This window comes from Balaenoptera borealis (assembly GCF_965194805.1).
Source record: "Balaenoptera borealis genome assembly, chromosome: 16".
NCBI classification, from domain to species: domain Eukaryota; kingdom Metazoa; phylum Chordata; class Mammalia; order Artiodactyla; family Balaenopteridae; genus Balaenoptera; species Balaenoptera borealis.
The window spans coordinates 66,362,465-66,384,984 of NC_138872.1; the positions used below are offsets into that span (position 1 = coordinate 66,362,465).

Genomic DNA, 22,520 nt, shown 5'->3' on the forward strand with positions numbered 1-22,520 from the left:
CCCTCCTCATACCGCTTAGGCTTTGACACTTCACATTGGGCCACTGTCCTGCATATATATCCTGGGTTCCTACCCCTAGTCCTGGGCTTTCTCCCCTATAGGATGCCCTCCTCACCCTGCTCAGGCTCTGACATCGCATGTTCGGCAACCATGATTACTCACTGCCACATAGATTCCTTACTCATACATTATCAATATCATATAGTTTTGTTTGGTAAATATAAATTGGTATATTCTTTCAGGAGTTAGCAATATTGTCAGAATATAAGATATACATGCTTATTTTGACCAGGAATTTATCCTGAGAAAATAGGTGTACAAGGATGCTTATCATAATATTGTTCATAATTTTTTAAAACAACAACAGTGTCATCAATAGGGAATTTTTTTCAAATAAATTATAAGTTTTAAGTAAATTGAAAGAGTGGACTATTATTAAAATTGACTTTTGTTATGTTTAACAGATATGGAAAGATATTTACAGATTATTATTTTTTTTGGCCACGCTACGCAGCTTGCGGGATCTCTGTTCCCTGACCAGGGATTGAACCTGGGCCATGGCAGTGAAAGCGCCTAGTCCTAACCACTGGACTGCTAGGGAACGCCCCAATTTTTTTCTCTCTGTCTTTTTTTTTTTCTTGGTGGCGGGAGTTGGTTACAAAACAATGTAAAGTATAATCCCTTGGGAAACATATAAAGTAGAGATGAAAAGAGTTTGGGCTTTGCAGCCTGCATTCTAGTCTTTGTTCTGCCACTTATCTGTTCCTCCATTTCTTTATCTGTAGCTTGCATTCTAGTCTTGGTTCTGCCACTTATCTGTTCATCCATTTCTTTTTTTTTATTTTATTTTTGGCTGCGTTGGGTCTTCATTGCTGCGAACAGGTTTTCTTTAGTTGCGTCGAGCGGGGGCTACTCTTCGTTGTGGTGCGTGGGCTTCTCATTGCGGTGGCTTCTCTTGTTGTGGAGCATGGGCTCAGTAGTTGTGGCTCGCAGGCTCAGTAGTTGTGGTGCACGGGCTTAGTTGCTCCGTGGCACATGGGATCTTCCCGGACCAGGGCTCGAACCCATGTCCCCTGCATTGGCAGGCGGATTCTTAACCACTGTGCCACCAGGGAAGCCCCTGTTCCTCCATTTCTTTATCTGTAGCTTGCATTCTAGTCTTGGTTCTGCCACTTACCTGTTCCTCCATTTCTTTATCTGTAAAATGGGGATAACAGTAGTGCCCACTTGAGAAGACTTAAGAATTAAATGATTTAATAGATATAAAGTGCTCAGAACTATAAATGACTAATAATAAGTGTTCAACATTAGCTTTAAACAGTCACAGGGGAAAATAGCAATAATAATAATAATAATACCTGGTTTAAGTACTTATCTTAGGGTATGTCAGGCACTGGCCTCAGTACATTGCACTTACAATGTACCTCATTGGTCTTCCCAGTAATCTCATGAGGTAGGATTGTAGTTATTCTGTAAATGAAAAAACTTAGTCTTAGAGAGCTCAAGGCACTTGTCCCTAAGCTCTTAACATCTTAAGGCACTTAAGATGGTAGAGCTTTGGGGGACTTCCCTGGTGGTCCAGTGGTTAAGAATCTGCCTTCAAGTGCAGGGACGTGGGTTTGATCCCTGGTCTGGGAACTAAGATCCCACATGCTGCGGGGCAACTAAGCCCACGCACTGCAGCTACTGAGCCTGCGCACTCTAGAGCCCGCCTGCCACAACTAGAGAGCCTGCGTGCTGCAACTACTGAGCCTGTGCACCACAATGAAAGATCCCACATGCTGCAACGAAGATCCTGCATATCGCAACTAAGACCCGATGCAGCCAAATAATTAAATAAAATTTAAAAAAAAAATGGTAGAGCTTGGTATTTGAACTCAGGTAGCGTGACTCCAGGGCTTGAGCTCCTAACCACTATTACTCTGCTGCCTCCCAGACCAAAATGAAAGTGGTATTACTTGTACTTGAATTGTACAAATACAGGTGACTTATTTTCACTTATTTGTTGTGTTTTATCTGTTTTACCCTTCTCTATTATCTGACTCTTTTTTAACAAGCATGAATTACTTTAATAACTATATGTAAGTACGAAGCTATTTTAAGGAGAGTCTTAAAGTCTGACTCCTTAGGTTAGACCACATTCATTGATCATCTATGAACTGGCTCCCACTTCTCTCTTCTCTCATATCTCTATCGCTCTGCAACATGCAGTCTTGACTCCAGCCAAACCAAACTAAGTGTTTAGACACAATGTTTCCTCCTACCTGGCTGACTCATTATTTTCAAGGTTCAACTCCATTATTTTCATCTCAGTGATGCTATCTCCAAAACTCTCCAATCCCCAAGGCAGTTAGTTAGCCTCCTTTGCTCCCTTACCTTTATAGTAGCACCCACATTATATTGGAATTACCTGTTTCTGCATTTTTCCCCCTAGTAGAGTGGACTTCTTGAGAGCATGAGTCATGTTTTATTCATCTTGCTATCCCTAGCACATAACCAAGTGTCTATAATTAAGGTTCTGTATCAGTGTTTATTAAATATCCTATTAATAATGTCATATCACAGTTTGTTTTAGACCTTCATTTCTAATTAGTAAGAACCCTCCTTATGTTTAGAGTATGCGAAAATAATAGAAACTAGAATATTTAAAAATTTGCCGTGTTTTGTTGATGTTCTTTATAATCATAATTTGTTATACTCTGATTTATCTTTGCAGAAAGCCCGCTTATCTGCCATTTTATTTGCTGGAAACCGTGAAATAACTCATGGTCAGCTATGTGAATTGCTGAAGCGTGCAGTTCTGGGCAAATTCAGTGTTCCTAAACCTAGGTATGAGAAGAACGTAAATGGTGGGTATAGACCTGAGGTTTCATATTGGTATCTAGAGGACCATGTCTGCCTGACGTTTTTTATTTGCCACACAGAATGTCCTAAATTTTTTTTTTTACAAAGTTGCCAACAAGTTAAATTGGGAATCCCTTTATATCCATATTTTTTACTTCGAAAAACTCTGGCAACTGTCCCTATGGCAACAATTTGTTGAAGCTGAATAGTGGCCTCCTGTTATAGATGTACACTTCAGTGTCCCACCTGGCCTGCTTCCCTTATTTACAGTATCTGTCTGGCTGCTATAGGTATTTTGGTTTATAACCTCCAGTGGAGACCTGATTGAAATAACATGATCATGTATTAAGAATCCCAATCTTTTTTCTTCTTTTACAAATCAAGGGCAAAGAGAATTTTACTATTCTGATATCCTCAATGCCATTATTAAATGTCTAATGAAAATTGCATTTCTGTATGTACCAATACACAGTAGAGAGATTTTCATATGTACACTTCCGTCTGGGGGTGGAGTGGCTACGTACCTCAAAAGCCCGCTTCTGCCTTAACAGATATGGTCATTGCTCTGTCACTTTATCTGAACTGGCTTTCTGGAAGCTGGTCATGTTACTGGCTTAGGAAGGACTGTAGAGCAGATTGGGATCTTGAAGATATGCCTTTGTAAACTGAGCTTAATTAGTTCCAATTTAAAACAAATCTTAATAGGATTTTGGATTTGAATGCATTGTGTTTCACTTGGTATTATACTTGATTTGAATGGAATAAATAATTATCTCAAGAGATCTTTATTTGAATTCTGTGCAGTAATAGCTGTTCTCCATTTCCAGGCAGTCAGTGAGTGATGATAAACTCCAATATCTGTTGCTCAGTGCTTTTTTCACACTTCCCTTCCGTATGTCTGTAACTGACTTGACGGTATCAGTCTTAGCTTTGTTGGTTTGATTTTTCAACAGCGGGTGCCAGCTTTTTCACCAAAACCACCTGAACAACGTGGTGGTTTTTATACTGCAGGGAATGAGTCAGCTACACTTTTACAGGTTCTATTTGGAGTTTGGGTTTCTCCGAAAGGCATTCAGACACGTAAGTTAAGAAAACTTTGTATTCGGACCTGAGTCAGGTCCTCACACTCAGAGATTAGTGCACATGTCTCAAATTGTGCTCCTTGGCAACCTGATTGAACAAGCAATAGAAGTTGTAGAAAGCTAAAAAGATTACGCTTGAGACCTGAGATTAGATTGTTGAAATTAGATTTATCTCTGATTTTTTTCTTTGGTAATCTAGGCAAAACCCTTAATCCCAGATTGCAATCTAGTTCCCAGATTGTAGTTGATATTGTCACATTTTATTTGGGCTTTGGCATTTTCAAAAATGGTAAAATTTACGTAAAATCTATATTTTTTGGCCTCTCTTGACAACATCACAAGATTAGGTTCCCTTAAAATAGTATCTGGAGCTGAATAGCAGCTGTCTTTAGAAAGGGCATGTGCTCTCCATTTTACCATAGCCTCCTCCATTCTTTATCAGACTGTTTCATCCATTTACCCCTGAGAGCATTTGAATTGGTGAGCCCTAACCTAACCCCCTTGGGTCTCCATTTTCTTTTTTATTTATTTATTTATTTATTTATTTATGACTGTGTTGAGTCTTCGTTTCTGTGCGAGGGCTTTCTCTAGTTGTGGCAAGTGGGGACCACTCTTCATCGCGGTGCGCGGGCCTCGCACCATCGCGGCCTCTCTTGTTGCGGAGCACAGGCTCCAGACGCACAGGCTCAGTAATTGTGGCTCAAGGGCCCAGTTGCTCCGTGGCATGTGGGATCTTCCCAGACCAGGGCTCGAACCCGTGTCCCCTGCATTGGCAGGCAGATTCTCAACCACTGCGCCACCAGGGAAGCCCCTCCATTTTCTTTTTTGTTTTTTAATTTTTATAGCTACTTTATTTATTTATTTATTTATTTATTTTTGGCTGTGTTGGGTCTTCGGTTCGTGCGAGGGCTTTCTCTAGTTGCGGCAAGCGGGGGGCCACTCTTCATCGCGGTGCGGGGACCGCTCTTCATCGCGGTGCACAGGCCTTTCACTATCGCGGCCCCTCCCGTTGCGGGGCACAGGCTCCAGACGCGCAGGCTCAGTAGTTGTGGCTCACGGGCCCAGCTGCTCCGTGGCATGTGGGATCTTCCCAGACCAGGGCTCGAACCCCTGTCCCCTGCATTAGCAGGCAGATTCTCAACCACTGCGCCACCAGGGAAGCCCCCTCCATTTTCTTTTTTGCTTTCATCTTTGAACACTACCTATGTGCTAGGCCCTGTATTAATCATACTATATGCATCATCTTTAATTCTTACAATAGTCCTGTAAGAGATACTTTTTTATTCCCATTTTATACATAAGGAAACTGAGTAAAGCACCCAAGTTACAGCTAGTAAGTGGAATTTACAGCTGGAATTGAAGCCCAGGTGAGCCTGAGACTTGAACTCTCAATCTCTTTGCTTTTCTGTGTCATCCACCTGGCATGTTATCCACTAAAGTAATAGATATGAAAGTGCTTTGAAAAATATAAGGAACTTTGCTTTTCTAAGTTATACATTTTTGTAATGTTTGTTTCTTTTGTATAGTGTGTAATTAGAGAAGCAAAGAAAACTTTTGGGGTAGGATAAATGTGGCTTCACTTATTTAGTCACTTTTACAATTTAAGGAAACAGTCCTCATTTTACAATGCAAACAATTAAGGTCCAGATCTTTCATAGCACTGAGCTGACAATAAAAGTCTAGGTCTGAAAGTATTTTAACTGTTTTCAAGCATTTTTGTAAAAACCTATTATGTATCTTCAGAAATTCTGCTTGCCTCCCCCATCATCTGATTTCCTAGCTGATATCATTGGGCTGCAAAAGAAACAAATAATTGGGGATCTGCCTAAAGAAATGGAAGGTATGACTATAAGTAACTTAAGCAGAAAAGCAATTTTGTGTGTGTGTGTGTGTGTGTGTGTGTGTGTGTGTGTGTGTTTTAAGGAAAAAATGGGTAAGTACCAAGGGGGATTAGATAGCAGGAAACATAACCAGGGTTCATGCCTCAGAAATCATTTGGTTAGGTTGGATAGCTAAGTCTGCTCCCTGGATATCACTGACACTGGACTCAAACTGTCACTGGGTCTTTGTACCCACAAGTGTACACATGGGAAGGAAGATCTTGCCTTTGACTAATGTAGGGGATGCTCACTAATACTACTCACAGTGGGGAATAGGCAGATTTAGATGCTGGCCAGCTAAACTATAAATATCCATGATAGCAGTGTTTTTCAAACTGGGTTGTGTCCTGTTAGCAAGTTATAGCTGACCTTCTCTTTTGGGGGGAGAGGAGGTGAGTGATGGAATAGACCTTAACAGTTCATTGCACATAGTAAGGTAAGTATTGTTCAATGCTTTTTGTATGTTTGTTCAGAAATAATTAAATTATTGAATAGTTGCACTGAGGGGACATGAAAAAGTGGTGAGGAATAACTAGTGATTCCTTTCCATATCCTCCATGACTGTGTTTCCTGTTATCTTCTGTCTCAAAAGCATCTAACTTCCTACCTTTCCATTGTTCCCCTTTCCTTCTAATAGATGTCCATATCGGACCTGCAGCTTTGTTTAATTTGACCTCCCACTGTATTTTAAACATCTTTGAGTGAATCACAGAGTAGTCATTATGAGATTCAAAACTCAGGTAAAGTGCTCCGCAACAAGAGAGGCCGCGACAGTGAGAGGCCCGCGCACGCGATGAAGAGTGGCCCCCGCTCACCGCAACTAGAGAAAGCCCTCGCACAGAAACGAAGACCCAACACAGCCAAAAATAAATAAATAAATTAATTAAAAAAAAAAAACAAAAAAACAAAACTCAGGTAAAGACATTGAGTTGTAAAAGAAAAGGGTGTAATCAGAAAAAAGAAATTGATGTGATTGAAGAATATAGGTTGTTAAGGATGATTAGGGGGTGGAGATGGAATAAGAGGGCGGGTAGTGGTGAGAGATGAGGCTTAGAGGTAGGTTAAAGCTTTGTCTTACAGGCTGTAAATGCCATGCTAAGGACTTTGGATTTTATCCTGTAAGCATTGAGGAGCTAGAGGGTTATAGCTACTTCTCTGTCCTCCTAAGGATTTTGCTTCATTTTCCCAACCTAAATAAATATCGAGGTCCCCAAGATATAGTCCATACACTTTAATCTTTCTTCAGTTCTCTTTTGAAATATTCATCTGTTCTTCCCCGGTTTATCCATCACTCTTCTGTGGATAACTCCTCTGTCTTTAGGTTTGATATCCCAAACTCCAGGCCTGCATTTTCAACTGCTACCTGGATGCAGGATGCAGTATGGATGGATGTAGGATGTAGGATGTTGCTACCTGGATACTCCACTGTACCCTCAATCATAGCATATATAAAAGCATTTTTCTCATCCCTAAATAGCAGACTCCCAACTTCAAATCCCCTTTTCTGTTGGTACTGTTTTTCTCTAAGCCACCAGTATTGAATTTTAGAATTACTTTTCTTTTGGCTGTCCATACCCAATCTTCACGGCTCATTCCCTTTGCTATTAAGAATCTATTCAAATGTTACTTTATCAGAGAGACCTTCCCTGATTATAAAATATATTACATTAACCCTTTTCCTGCCCCAGCACTCCCTTTCCTCCTTTTTCTCCTTTACTTTTCTCCATAGTCCTTATCCTCACCTGCTGTATTATGTATTTGTTTGTTTATTGTCCATCTTCCCAACTAGAATTTAAGTTCACCTAGAATTTAAGAGAATTTTGTTGATTTTGTTCATTGGGGAATCTACTGGCTAGAGCAATGCCAGGCATATAATAAGTACTCAGTAAATATTTTGTTGACTGAACTGAATTACTCTGTCACTATGCTCTACCAGTTTTTCCTTTTTTAAAAAAATATTTATTTATTTGTTTGCTCCGGGTCTTAGTTGCGGTTTGTGGGCTCCTTAGTTGCGGCAGGCGGGCTCCTTTAGTTGCAGCTTGGGAGCTCCTTAGTTGTGGCATGCGAACTCTTAGTTGAGGCATGCATGTGGGATCTAGTTCCCTGACCAGGGATCTAACCCAGGCCCCCGACATTGGGAGCGCAGTCTTAACCCATGCCCCCTGCATTGGAAGCCAACAGGGAAGTCCCTCTACCAGTTTTTCTTGTGTAATGTTCCTTTCTTATAACCTTTTTCCTCCCTCCACCATCTTAATCCAGACTTTTTTTGTTTTTGCCAGAATTATTGCAAAGTCATTTCTCATTTCTCTCTTTACTTCATTTTCCACATATCTTTGAGGTTGATCTTTGTTAAAGTACTGTTTGGTTATGCCATTTCCCTTCTCAGGAACTTTCTGTTGCTCCACCTTATATATGGAATGATGGACTAAAGTTCAAACTCTTGAGCCCGGCATTCACAGTGGTCTACAATTCACTTTTATCCTCCTCTTTCAACCTTGTTTCTTTCTATTTTTTTAAAAATTTATTTATTTATTTATTTTATGGCTGTGTTGGCTCTTCGTTTCTGTGCGAGGGCTTTCTCTAGTTGCGGCAGGTGGGGGCCACTCTTCATCGCGGTGCGCGGGCCTCTCACTATCGTGGCCTCTCTTGTTGCGGAGCACAGGCTCCAGACGCGCAGGCTCAGTAGTTGTGGCTCATGGGCCTAGTTGCTCCGCGGCATGTGGGATCTTCCCAGACCAGGGCTCAAACCTGTGTCCCCTGCATTAGCAGGCAGATTCTCAACCACTGCGCCACCAGGGAAGCCCTCAACCTTATTTCTTATACTGCTCTTCTACAAAGACCTTTTTTTCTCCCCGACTGGTCTAGTCACTACCATACCAAGTTTGCTTTGTACATTGCTATCTTACCTGGGATGCCCTCTTTCCTTACTTCTGATTCTTTGGCTCTTTAGGTTGCAAGGACCAGACACTCATTGAGGCCACCTTAAGTGAGAGAGTATTATTTGAAGGATGCATGTGGACTAGAAAGTCATCAAGAATCTAAGTGCCTCTGGTGAAGAGCTGTTCTCCATCCCTTTCATGGCATCTTAGCTTCTTTGTTTTCTGTTCTAACTGGTGTGTTCTCTTTACTTCCTAGTTCAGTTCTGGAAGCAAGCAATCTGATCAGCTTAGCTAATTACCCTTGTCCCTTTTGAGCATGTCTTGACAAGGAATATCAAGTCACTGGTCAGTTTATAGATGGCTCCCTCTTTAGCCAAGTCCTCACTCTTAATCCAATCAGTAACCAGCCCTGCCTAAAGAACCAGCACCCCTGCTGGTGCTTGAGCAAGTGGTTAGGGGTGCAGTAGATTTAGCTAGAATGGGCTATTAGGAGTGGCAGACACTGTAACGGACTGGTCGAATACACCAAATATCTGAATTCTGCCTTTTCTTTAAGACTCAGCTAATCTTTTCTTCTCTTGAACCATCTCTAACCATCTCAGCCAGTATATTCTCCCTTTCCCTTTTATAGCTTTTATTATTATAACCCATTTGAGACTTATTTTCTCTTTGTGTTCTTTATAAGTGTATGAGAGTGCAAGCTCCTTTAAAGTTGGGGCTGGGTCTTAAAAATCTTTTGATCTTCATCATGCTTACCCTATACAACATTAAAAGGACATGTCCTCTGAGGCCTCTTAAACACAGATTCTAACATATGTACGATTGTCCTTGTTTCAGGGTCTTTACCTTCTTCCAGCTCAAAAGTCAGCATCAACCTGCAGAATGACCCCATCGTTCAAAAGTATGGCTCTAAGAAAGTAAGCTTGACCAGATGCCTTCTCACAAAGGAGGAAATGAAAACATATCACTTTCCATTACAAGGTTGGTTTAGATTTAACCTGATGTTGGTAACAGTGGAAGAATATCTATCAGTTTATTTAAAAATACTACTGTTGAAAGTTCATTTTTATGGGCTGCTTTCCAAGTGATTTATTCCATCTTCTACTAAAGAGGAAATACTTTCAGTGCAATGTTTCCTAAAGTGTAGGCTGTGTACCATTATTGATTTTAGGTAGTACGTGAACATGACCTTAAATATTGTGGGAAAATTATTCCTTTTTCATTTTTCTTTCATTCCTTAGTATATTGAAAAGAAGTCAATATGTCTTTAAAACTTTAACACTTCTCTGGTACCTCTAATCCTCCTCCCAGCCACCCCACCCCCGTTTTCTTTAATAAATAGGACAAGTCTAGGCTCAGAGCCTTGGTCCATTATGTAGCAAGAATTTAATAAAAATTCTTTTATTTATTACCTCTTAATCAGAGCAGTCATGTTAAAATTTCTTAAAAAAAACAAAAAAACAAAAGCCCTATTGAGATATGATTAACCTACCATACAGTTCACCCATTTAAAGTATACAATTTCAATAGTTTCTAGTATGTTTAGAGTTTTTCAACCATCACCACAATCAATTTAGAACATGTTCATCACCCCAAAAGAAACACTGTACTATCATTTCCCCCCAGTGCCCTTTAGCCCTAGGCAACTACTAATTACTTTCTGTTAATAGATTTACCTATTGTGAATATAAATGGAATCATACAATATGTGGTCTTTTGTAACTGGCTTCTTTCACTTAGCATCAAATTTTCAAGGGTCATCCATGTTGTAGCATGTATCATTACTTCGTTTATTTTCATTCTAATGATATTCCATGTATGGTTATACATTTTATTTATCCAGTCATCAGTTGATGACATTTGGGTTGTTTCCACTTTGGGGCTGTTATGAATAATGCTACTTTGAATATTCAGATACAAGTTTTTGTGTGGACATATGTTTTCATTTTTCTTGAGTATACACCTAGGAGTAGAACTGCTAGATCCTATGGTAACTCTATGTTTAACCTTTAAGGAACTATCAGACTGTCTTACAAAGCAGCTGCACCATTTTACATTCCCTCCAGCAATGTATAAGGTTTCCAATTTCTGCACATCCTTACCAACACTTGCTATGCTCTGCCTTTTTGATTATACCCATCCTAGTGTGTGTGAAGTAGTATCTCATTGTGGTTTTGGTTTGCATTTCTCTGATGGCTGATGATATTGAGCATCTTTTTATATGCTTATTGGCCATTTGTATATTTTTTCAGATCCTTTGTCCATTTCTTAATTGGGCTGTCTTTTGGGAGTTAATAGTTCATATATCATAGTATTGCCATGAGGATTAATTGAGTTAATGTACAAAACGAGCTTAGCATGGGGCACATAGTGCTTTAAAAAGTTATTCTTTGTTATTATTGGTACTAATAATATAGATAAGGAGGGCAGCAAGTATAATGTCTCCAGGATTTGGGGGTACTCCTTTCTGGTCTAGACTGTATTTTGATTCTTTTAATTGTAATCAGTTGGAAATTTCAGGGTACTGTGACATAGAAACTGGTCAAAGCTTTTCATACTCCCCTTAGTTTCTTGTCAAATAAGATCTAGGTATTACCTTTACTGTTTCAGCCTCTGTCTGAAGGTAGGAATCTTCAATGATTCAGACACTTTTGGGCCTCTGAGCTGAATGTGCCTGGTTATTGACTTAGGGTACACAATGGAAGGGGTACCCTAAGCCTATATCTGAGCCTCTGTAGGGAATTTTCAGGCTATGATTCCAGAAAATGAGGCACATCTTCTAAAGAGAGATCTTGGAGGAATTTTAAGGGTAGAGTTGAGTACAAGAGCGCATATGGTGAATGTTAAACGTTCTGCCTACCATGAAATCCTTTTATATCTCTGCTATGGTGGAATCTCATTCCTACTTTTTCTTGTTTTATTTAGGAAACAAAGATGCCACATGCAGTCATTTGCATACTTTATTCATCCTTCCTTAGTGCCTACATGGGAAAGGTCCAGTGACTTTGGATTTAGCCACAATTTAATTACAATTTCTAATAAAGAGGAAAAAATTGTTACTTGGTAACTGCAAGGAAGTCCAGGCCCTAGTATCTCCAATAACAGCAGCCTACATTATTCTCCCAAAATGTAAAAATGAGTAGATGGAGAAAAAATTAAGGACAGAAACTGTCTCTTATTTAATTATATATTTCAAGTGTCTAACATAGAGAAGGTGTCCCACAAATGTGGTATCTCAGTTTCCCCTGGATAAATATAGGAGTAATGTTTACCATTTCTAGTTCTAAAGGCAAATATTTTATTCCTTTTCCTCCTAGGTTTTCCTGACTGTGAAAACTTTGTGCCTACAAAATGTTGTGGTTCTATAACCGACAACAGTCCTCTCTTTGGGCTTGACTGTGAAATGGTAAGTACTACTTTTGATTTTTCAACTGGAGTGTTGCAAACTAGGGTCTAGTTTTCTTGAGTGCGTTCAGTTCTAGTATTCAGTTTAAATAACTGAAAGTAGACCCATTTAATCACATTTTAGAAAAACTGGATCTTTGCTCCAGGATGAGAAATAAATATCACGTAAGTTTTCTAACTAGTTGATATATTTAATCTAATTTTTGAATATTACTAGAAGTTGATTGCTTCTGTCTTTTGAACAAGTGTTTTGTTGTTATTGCCTTGAAGACTTTGCCTGAATTACCATTGGTTTGGCTTAGTTTTACACATTTAAGATCAGAAGTAGGATTTTCCTGCTTAAGCTCCCCTTGTGTTTTACTTTGTCTAATTAGTAAGTCTCCTTTCAGAGGCAGTGTATCCCCTCTCACTTAGTACTCAAGTAACAGTTTCTCAACACTGAACAGAGTGGCTAAGAGCTAAGGATTTGGAGTCTGTCGTATCAGGGTGTGTATACTGGCCTTGCCTGTCACCTTGGACAAATTCCCTAATTCTCCCTCTGTGAAGCAGGGATAATATTAGAGGCTACTTCATGGGGTTATTATGAGGTGGTATATAAAATGCTTAGTATTGCATTAGATAATAGAGTGTGCTAATAAAAATTATTTTTTGTGGTACTTAGCATAATACTGGGTTGTAGTACACAGTAAATAGTACAATTATAATTGATGTTATTATTTCTGTGCCTCTGGGGCACATCCTTCCCAGAGAAATTGTACTGTGTTGGTTACTTTAAATGTAATGTTCAACAGCCTGCTTAGCTTTAATTTCATTCATATTGGATTCTCTAGTCAGCAAAAGGCTGTGCCATTGTCGCAGAGTAGATTAGAGTAGATGGCAATTGATGTAGTCTTGAATAATGAGAGGAAGCAAGAGCTTCCACAGTTTGGCAGCCTATCTACATCCTGGTCTTTCAGTGCCTGACATCCAAGGGGCGAGAACTAACACGCATCTCATTGGTTGCTGAAGGAGGCTGCTGTGTTATGGATGAACTTGTTAAACCTGACAACAAGATTGTGGACTACCTCACCAGGTATTTTTCACCCTGCCTCCAGCTCTCTATAGCTGTCAGACTAGAGTGGAATGAGACTTAACAGGAATAGCCTGTAGCTTCTGTTTGGTTAGGTATTATCTACTTATTTATTATTAAGTAAAAGGCTGGGGTGCCACAACTAGAAATTTTAATACTGAAATTGCACAATGTCGGTGTATAATGCTCTTACCTTTCTTCCTCTCTAATCTTCCTGTGACCTAAGTCACCAGAATATTATCTTCCTTGTCATAGAATCTGACAGTTGTAATTGTTATCTAGCAACTGCCAAACAGCTTTGCTCTCTGATGAGACCCCATCTGAAAAATCTGCAAATCATCTTCTGGCAGTCAAATGATTTTAGAGCTTAATCTGCCTTGACCCCAGAAACCAAAACAAAACTAAGTGTTTCCACAACAGAAATTTTTTTTTTTTAATTTTATTTATTTATTTATTTATTTATTTATTTATTTATTTTGGCTGTGTTGGGTCTTCGTTTCTGTGTGAGGGCTTTCTCTAGTTGGGGCAAGCGGGAGCCACTCTTCATCGCGGTGTGCGGGCCTCTCACTGTCGCGGCCTCTCTTGTTGCGGAGCACAAGCTCCAGATGCACAGGCTCAGCAGTTGTGGCTCACGGGCCTAGTTGCTCCGCGGCATGTGGGATCTTCCCAGACCAGGGCTCGAACCCGTGTCCCCTGCACTGGCAGGCAGATTCTCAACCACTGCGCCACCAGGGAAGCCCCCACAACAGAAATCTGAAGCTCAAAAATTTTTCTCTCTCTTTCCAAAGATTAGCAAGTAATTTCAGAATGTACACACTACAGTGATTAGGCAAAGAAAAGCCAGTGAAACGTTACCGTTGCTGCCCATTGTAGTTGCACCTATCAATTCATGCTTACTTAGGCACAGAGAGGCCGTGATGGTGATAAAGACTCCGCTGTTGGCAGACATGACAATTAGACAGTATTTTTAGGGAACAATCATATGTGACAAAGATGTATGTATAAGGGTATTTGTCATAGTATTGCAGAAATATGGGAATATGAATGAAAGTAGGGGGTTGGTTAGAATGTTATATTTATCTAATGGAGTACTCTAACCATTTAAAAGGATGTGCTGAAATAGATTTATTGATGTGAAAACTTGTTCATGATATATAGCACATGTTATGATCATATTATAAAGTAGCATAGGCATTATGATTGCTTTTTTTTGGGCCGTACCATGTGACTTGCGGGATCTTAGTTTCCTGACCAGGGATTGAACCCAGGCCCATGGCAGTGAAAGCGTGGAGTCCTAACCACTGGACCGCCAGGGAATTCCCATGATTACATTTTTATAAAAATGAAACATATACATGAATATATATGTATCAAAAAATAATGATAGAATATTTACTAAAGTGTAAAAAATGATCTCTGGGTGGTGGGATTATGGGCAGTTTTTAATTTCTTCTTTGTTATTTGATTTTCAACCTTGTTACACTGAGCATTTATTAATTTTTTATTAATTTTTTAAAATATTCTTTTTGAAATGACTTTCCGGGGAGGAAAGCTTATTAATATCATGGTCTGTCCATTTCTCTTTTTTTATTGAAAGTTTCTCAGGAATCACAAAGAAGATTCTTACCCCAGTGACAACCACACTCAAAGATGTACAGAGACAGTTAAAAGCACTGCTTCCTCCCGACGCTGTGTTAGTGGGCCACTCCTTAGACTTAGATCTCAGAGCACTGAAAGTGAGTATCTGATTTAGGACTTAGTTTTTCTAGCATATGTCCCTGTTTCATTAATCTCAGATCTAAAGCCTTCTATCCCCCAACCCACCTGTTTTTTCCTTTAGCATAGGATGCTACTCATTGTATTCTCTTTCCTTCTCAGATGATACATCCATATGTTATTGATACATCATTGCTTTATGTCAGAGAGCAGGGCAGAAGATTTAAGCTCAAGTTCTTAGCCAAAGTTATTTTGGGGTAGGTTTGTTTGCATATTATAATATTGTCCTGATAGACTCTACATAAGTTAGCATATTGTATCTTATTTAATGCATATTGCAGTGTTCAGCCTCTCTCCTTTCCCTCTTAGTTTGTAAACATTATTATGAATTCTGAGATCCTAATTTCAGAGAGAAGTATGACTCAGAAATGAAAAAACTGTGGGAATACAAAAAGGAGTTGCATTCATAGCTGAAGGTTGATGGATAGAACTGGACAGAGAGGCAGAAAAGTTACCCAGAATTTCGAAACATAACGTTCCTATATTGAATGTATCCTATTATGTACAAACACATATTGTACAAAGATATTCATTATAGTATGATTTAAAATAGCCCAAAAGAATTCAGATATTCTACAGGACTAGTTAAATAAATTATGGTTATCTGCGTGACTAATACTTTGTTACTGAACATGATAGATCTTTATGTGTTAATAAGGGGACCTCTAAGATGCTACTGAGAATAAAATGGAGATGCAGAACAAGATGCGTAGATACTGAGATATTGATTGATGTAGATTAGATTTAGATATATCTATAGACATAAACGTATGTATTTTTTAAGATTTTAAAAAACAAAGGATTTTTAAGTATATAATAGAAAATTTCTGGAAGGTAACTTTACAACAACAGCTACGTCTAAAAAATGAGACAAGGGGTTGGCTGGGGAGTGGACCAGAGACTTTTTATTGAGTAGCCTTTGATGATATGCTTGCTGTAAACAAAGCCATTCCTGATCATTCTGTACCCTCAGTACCTCTCAGGTCCTGGCACTAAGTAATAAAGGAATCTTGATTGTTGTGACTCAAACCTAATTACTAGAATGCTGAAATTCTACATGTAGCCAGAATATTTGGGATGAAAGAATCTATCATTAAAAATGCTCCCAGGTATGTCAATTTTACCTTGACTTTCCAGGAAGGATATACAGTGTCCAGATAGGTTTGGTCATGATGCCACAGAAGATGCTAGAACAGCCCTTGAATTGGCTCAGTATTTCCTCAAATATGGCCCAAAGAAGGTTAGTACCTTTGCTTTCCTTAAAATTATGAGACTAGAACAGAGTCACAGACCACCATATCCTGCTGTTACCTTTCTTTACAAAAATGGCAGTGTAATTCAAGGTGAACATGTATTTGAAATTAAGACCTGTATCACTAGCATCATGTAGTGGTTAAATATGTAGTCTCTGAAGTTGGACTTCCTTGTTTTTAAATAGGTCTGGCTATATGATATCTAGCGCAATTTCTCTGAGCAACTTTAGTTTCTAGATCTGTAAAATGGGAGCACACTTCTCTGGGATATTGGTGAGGGTAAATGAGATATTATATAGTATAAAGCTCTTAGCACAGTGCCATGAATATATTAAGCACCATAATGTGGTGTTAATCATTGTAGCTGAGGGACTTCCCTGGTGGTCCAATGGTGAAGACTCTGCACTTCCACTGCAGGGCGCACGGGTTTGATCCCTGGTTGGGGAACTAAAGATCCCGCATGCCACTTTTAATTCATTGTAGCTGATGCTAATAATTGTGATAATTTTAAAAATCTAGATAGATTTTTGCTCTCTTGGGGTGTGAGTAGCATATCATTGTTTCAAAAGCAGTTCAGTGGGCCTGGATTAGAACAGCACATAAAGGAGGCATTGAAGAGGATGTAGTTTCTGACAGACTGTGTTATAACACATTCTAACCTATTAGATTGTCCCATTGTGTGATATTTTCTAACATGACCCCATTATGAAATAAATGGTAGTCCATATAGAATAATAAAAAGCCAGAATAGTTTTTTGTGTCATGGTGATAGAAAGACATTGTAAAATATCTTATGCGGCATGTGAATAATGGCCAACATTCACTGAGATCTTACGAAGTATACTATTCTAAAATGCTTTATATACATTATCTTATCCTTATAGCAACCCTGTAAGTTAACTATTGATATCATTATATATATGATCGTTCAGAGGTTTTGAAAGGTGAATAACTTATTGAGGGTCCTACAGTTAGAGGCAGAACCAGGATTCAAACCAGGGTCTGTCAGATTCTAAAGCCTGTCTTTGCTCTACATGAGGAATTAGCAAACCTTTTCTGTAAAGGCCAAATAGTAAATATTTTAGGCTCTACAGACCATACTGTCTCTATCACAGCTACTCAACTTGCTGTTGGTAGTGCAAAAGCAGCTATAACAGTATGTCAGTAAAAGGACACAGCTGTGTGCCAGTAAAACTTAATTTACAAAAAACTGACATTAGGCTGGACTTGATCCAATGACTGTAATATGCCAACCCCTGCTCTAAACCACTGCACTGAGGTTCTAAAAACTTGGTCTCAGGACCCATTTATCCTCAAAGAGCTTTTGTTTTTGTGGGTCAGATCTATCAACATTTACCATATTAGAAATTACATATGAGAAAAATTATATTTACTAATTTGTTGAAAATATTTTTAAAAATTATTACATGTTAACATAAAAAATGTATTTTTATGGAAAAAAGCATTTTCAAAAAAATTAATGGGAAGACCGTCATTGTTTTACATATTTTGCAAATCTCTTTAATGTCTAGCTATTAAGCTCCTATTAAGGAGACTAGTGACTTTCTCATATCTGCTTTTACGTCTAATCTGTTGTGTTATATAGTTGGAGAAGACAGGACCTTGTAAACTTCCCCCTGACAGGGTCTCTGGAACCCCTAGGAGTTCTCAAGCCACACTTTGAGAACAGTTGCATTCTATTATGCTGCCACTTGATTTCCAGGAAAAATTGCATCTCACTTGAGTAAAATCTCAGGAAATATGAATTAAGGATGGACTTTAGTTAATAATAAGATACCAGAAAAGAATCTAAAAAAGAGTGGATATATGTATAACTGATTTGCTTTGCTGTACAGCAGAAACTAACACAACATTGTAAATCAATAATACTCCAATAAAAAATTTTAAAAAGAAAAAAAATAACATATCAATAGTGGTTCATTAATTGTGTCAAATACACCATACTAATCTAAGATAGTAATAATAGTTGAAAATGGCAGTTGGATATATGTGGGAACTCTGTACTGTCTTTGTAGTTTTTCTGCAAATCTAAAATGATTCTAAGTAAAAAAAATATCTGTATCTCTATACATCAGAACTTCCAAGTGGGCTCCCACTTTATGGAAAGAGAATAAACTAGAATACTTTTCATGATTTTGTGTTAATCCAATAAAGTCTTTTTTTCATATTGCCATGAAAGCCATTCTTTTATAATTTCCAAAAGTTGCATGTTTGCAGAGAAGTAAGTTTTAAGTGACTTTGGAATGAATGATGAGCCAAAATTGCCATTGCTTTTCACTTAGCCCTACTTGGCCCTTTCCCATATTCATGTCACAACATCAGCAGCTGGTAACAGATTGCCATTCTTGGCTAAGCAGCCAGAAACCATCTGGTAACTATTGAACCCAGCCTGGGACTGTGGCAACAGCATGGTCACTGTCTACAGAAACAGAGAACACCACTTGAGTGGGTTTTTCTTGGATTTTTGGGGGGTTTGGGTGTTTTTCTGTTTGGTTGGTTTCTTTTTTTTTTTTAGCCTCAAATACTTTGCAAGATATTAAATGATTTTACCACTTTATTTTCCTTCAGATTGCAGAACTAAATCTGGAGGCACTAGCTAGTCACCAAGAACTAGAAGCAGCAGGCCTAGAGCCGAAAAATACAGCAGAAGTAGTTCAGCAGCTAAACACAAGGTAATATTTTTTAGTTCTAAATAGTCGCAAAGACAAATGGAGTATCTGGTTTCTTATTTAACAACAAAACCTGGAATATTTTTTTCCTCTTTTGAGTCTATTGAGAAATGTTTACCAATTATATGAGTAACATTCTTCCATTAGAAAAACCATGGATGGAAAAATACCACCTACTGCCCTAAATAGCATCTGTTTTTCTAATTTTCTGAATCTATTGACTGGTCTTAAAATAACTCACTTTACAAAAAAAGTAAGACATTGAAATACATTGAACTAAGTGGCATTAGGGGAGATGATAGACTAGTGAGTATTTTGATTAGAAGAGTCAGCTATAGCCTTGATGTATTGCCCAGATTGGGAAAAAAACAAACAAAAAACAGACTCAGAAGAGGTTTGTCTTCATACCATAGTAAATGTATCAGATCCTTAGAATCTAGCCTAAATTTTGATAAAGAGTTTTGAGTATATTTTTTGTTTATCCGTCCTCTCCCTAAATGTAGAGCAACAATGTTCAATATGATTTCTGTAATGGTGGAAATGTTCTATATCTGTGCTGTCCAATAAGGTCCATACATGTGGACCTTATAGTACATGTGACTAGTGCAGTTAAGGAACTGAATTTTTATTTTATTTAATTTTAATTTAAATAACCACACGTTGCTAATGGCTACCAGGTTAGACAGTGCAAGTATAGAGAAGTAATTCTTGGGTTAGGGAAAACTGTTGTTCCTACCTTGATCTCTTCTCCTTCTTTACAGTGTTTTAGAATGCTTGGACTCAATGGGCCAGAAGCTCCTTTTCTTGACTCGGGAGGCAGATGCTACTGAACTTTCTTCTTCCAAAAACTGTCAAACTATTAAGTGCCTTTCAAATAAAGAGGTGAGTGACGCAGTATCTCTTTGAAGGTTGCATTCAGAGTAGAGGGTAATGTAACCCTTTGCAACCCATGCAAGTATCAAGCTTTTTTTCATTAGCAACCTTGGCTACCATTAGCCAGTCTGGCTTCTATCTCAAATTTTGTGTGGAGCACTTTTAGTCTCAATTACCCCATAGGAGCAGAACTGTCAGCTGCCAGTGTCTGTTTCCAGATTCCAGCAGGCCTGTGGCTTTGGCCTTGCACACCACTTTGAATTTCTGTTCTTTTTTCTGGTTCATGGAGATGTTTATCTTGGCTCTTAGCCTGACTATATCTTTTTGGTTTTCCTATATATATATATTTTTTAATATTTTACCTATCATTTTTTTAATATATTTTACCTATCATTGCTGTATGTGTATAGCAGAAGGGATGCATCAAAGCGTGAACTTACGTCATCTTGTTCAGAGGCTCTGTAATTTTTTTTAAGCATTTTATTTGGAAATAATTTCAAACTTACAGGAAACTTGCATGAATGGTGGAATATCTGTATACCTTCTATCTAGATTCATCTTCTGTTAATACTCTGCCTCATTTGCTTTATTATTTGTGTGTGTGCTGGGTTGCTCCTTCACTTTTTACACTTTCTTGCTCTCTCTTCCTATGTCTGTATGACATTTCATTTTTTAGTTTCCTTTAGTCTGGAACCATTCCTCAATCTTTCTTTGTCTCTCATGACATTGGTAATTTCATTTTGGGTTTCCTCATGATTAGATTCAGGTTATGCCACAAGAGGCATATGTTGTCCGTCTGTCCCTCTCTTGTGTTTATTTTGATGACCTTAACAAGATGTTGTCTAGTTTCTCCACTGTAGAGTTACTATTTTTTCCCCTTGCTTTGAATAAATAATATGTGAGGATATACTTTAAGAACAGCAAATATCCTGCTTTTCATCAAAATCCCCACCTCCTCTTATATTTAGCAAAAACTGATGATTCTTAACTGAACCAGTTTTTACTGTGAACTAGTTTTTATTGTACAATGATGGTTTTCCAACTCTATATATTTCCTCCATATTAACTAGTTGTTACTCAGTATTCTATGAGCAAGAGTCCTCCCTTTACCTTATTTGTTCATTCATTCATTCATTCTGTGTGGACTCATGGATTCCTGTTTATTTCAGTGGTTTATAATTTATGATTGTACTAAATTGTTTTGGTTTACACATTTCTCAGATTTGGTAAGCAGTAGCCCCTTCAAGCTGGCCCCTCTGTCCTTGTGACATGCACCCATAATTTTTTTTGAGCATTTTCTTCCTGCTGGCACAATAAGAAAGTCAGGTTCATCTTGGTATTAGAAACCAAGATCTGGGTGCTGGGTGTGCATATTTTTACTGGGATGTCTTTGCTTCTAGACCCTCAAAGCAGACAGAGTTAGGAAATATATGCATGTAGGTAGGATATGCGCACACACACACACACAAATATGTATGTACAAACAAATACATATTTAAGAAATCAAGTGTCTATACCAGTACCTCTAATTTCAGCCCTTGCACAGGATTCTTCGTTGCTTTTCCTCATTTCATCTTTGTATCTCCCTTTATAAGTTACTTGGATTCCTTTTTTCCTCCCCTTCAGATTAGCTCTTATGCATTTAGAATACAGTTGGGTTCATTTGTTTCAATTTGCTTTTAGTTTTAGTTTTTTTTTCTCTCTTCCATCCTTGTTGATTTATTTTTTGTATCTGTAGAACATTAACATGCTTCCAAAGGCGAAACTACACAAACAAGTATACTAAAAGAAGTGTCATTCCTTCTCATATCTATTTCACCCAGTCTGCCCTCCACCTATCTCATGTAAGTAAATAACATTGTTGTTTTCTGATTTATCCTTCCTTTGTTCCATTTTTTGTAAAGAAAAGTAGATATATATACGCTTTCTTATTTCTTTTTCTTTCTTACACAGAAGACAACATACTATATAAATAAACTCTTTTGCTTTTTTCCCTTAACAAGATGTCCTGGAAATCATACCAGGACATAAGGTTCCAACTTCCCATTTTTGCATATGGATATCCAGTCTTCCCAGTCTCATTTTTTTGAAGAAACTATCCATTTCACATTGAATGTTCTTGGCACCCTTGTCAAAGATCACTTGACCATATACACAGAGCTTTATTTCTGAACTCTCTTTTGTTCCATTAGTCTATTTGTCTGTCTTTATGCCAGTACCACACTGTTTTGATTACTGTAGTTTTTAATATGTTTTGAAATCAAGAAGTTTGTGTCATCTGACTTCATTCTTTTTCAGGATTATTTTGGCTATTCAGAGTCCTTTGAGATTCCTTATGAATTTTAGGATGATTTACTTCTTTTTCTGCAAAAAATGACATTAGGATTTTAATAGGGATTGAATTGAATCCATAGATTGCTTTGTATACTGTTGACAACAATAGTGTGTTCCAGTCCCTGAACATGGAATGTTTCCTTTTATTTGTGTCTTTTAAAATTTCTTTCAGCATTGTTTTGTAGTTTTTAGCATAGAAGTGTTTCACCTCCTTGGTTCAGTTTATTCCTAAGTATCTTATTCTTTTTTGATGCTATTGTACATGAGATTTTTTTCTTAATTTCCTTTTTTGATTGTTCATTGTTAGTATGTAGAAACACAACTGATTTTTTGTGTGTTGATTTTGAATCTTTCAAATTTGCTGACCTCATTGATTAGTCCTGACATTGCTTTTGTAGAATTGTTAGGGTTTTCTACATGTCCTATGTGAACAGA

At 38.0% G+C, this 22,520-nt stretch overlaps 1 protein-coding gene across 10 annotated transcripts in view; it reads left to right on the plus strand.

The window, feature by feature from the left end:
* Window positions 1-22,520, plus strand: part of REXO5 (RNA exonuclease 5) — a 46,275-nt gene that overhangs the window by 2,624 nt on the left and 21,131 nt on the right. For 4 of the 10 annotated variants that reach the window (XM_082362451.1, XM_082362453.1, XM_082362456.1 and 1 more), the window contains 11 exons: window positions 2,717-2,829; window positions 3,795-3,924; window positions 5,670-5,766; window positions 9,523-9,666; window positions 12,003-12,091; window positions 13,047-13,162; window positions 14,757-14,895; window positions 15,038-15,132; window positions 16,073-16,175; window positions 18,778-18,881; window positions 19,640-19,760. In XM_082362451.1, coding sequence (XP_082218577.1) covers window positions 2,717-2,829; window positions 3,795-3,924; window positions 5,670-5,766; window positions 9,523-9,666; window positions 12,003-12,091; window positions 13,047-13,162; window positions 14,757-14,895; window positions 15,038-15,132; window positions 16,073-16,175; window positions 18,778-18,881; window positions 19,640-19,760 — 1,251 coding nt within the window. Of the gene's footprint in view, window positions 1-2,716; window positions 2,830-3,794; window positions 3,925-4,439; window positions 5,294-5,669; window positions 5,767-9,522; window positions 9,667-12,002; window positions 12,092-13,046; window positions 13,163-14,756; window positions 14,896-15,037; window positions 15,133-16,072; window positions 16,176-18,777; window positions 18,882-19,639; window positions 19,761-22,520 lie in introns of those variants that run through there. The other 6 variants (XM_082362452.1, XM_082362458.1, XM_082362457.1 and 3 more) reach the window with 6 other exon arrangements.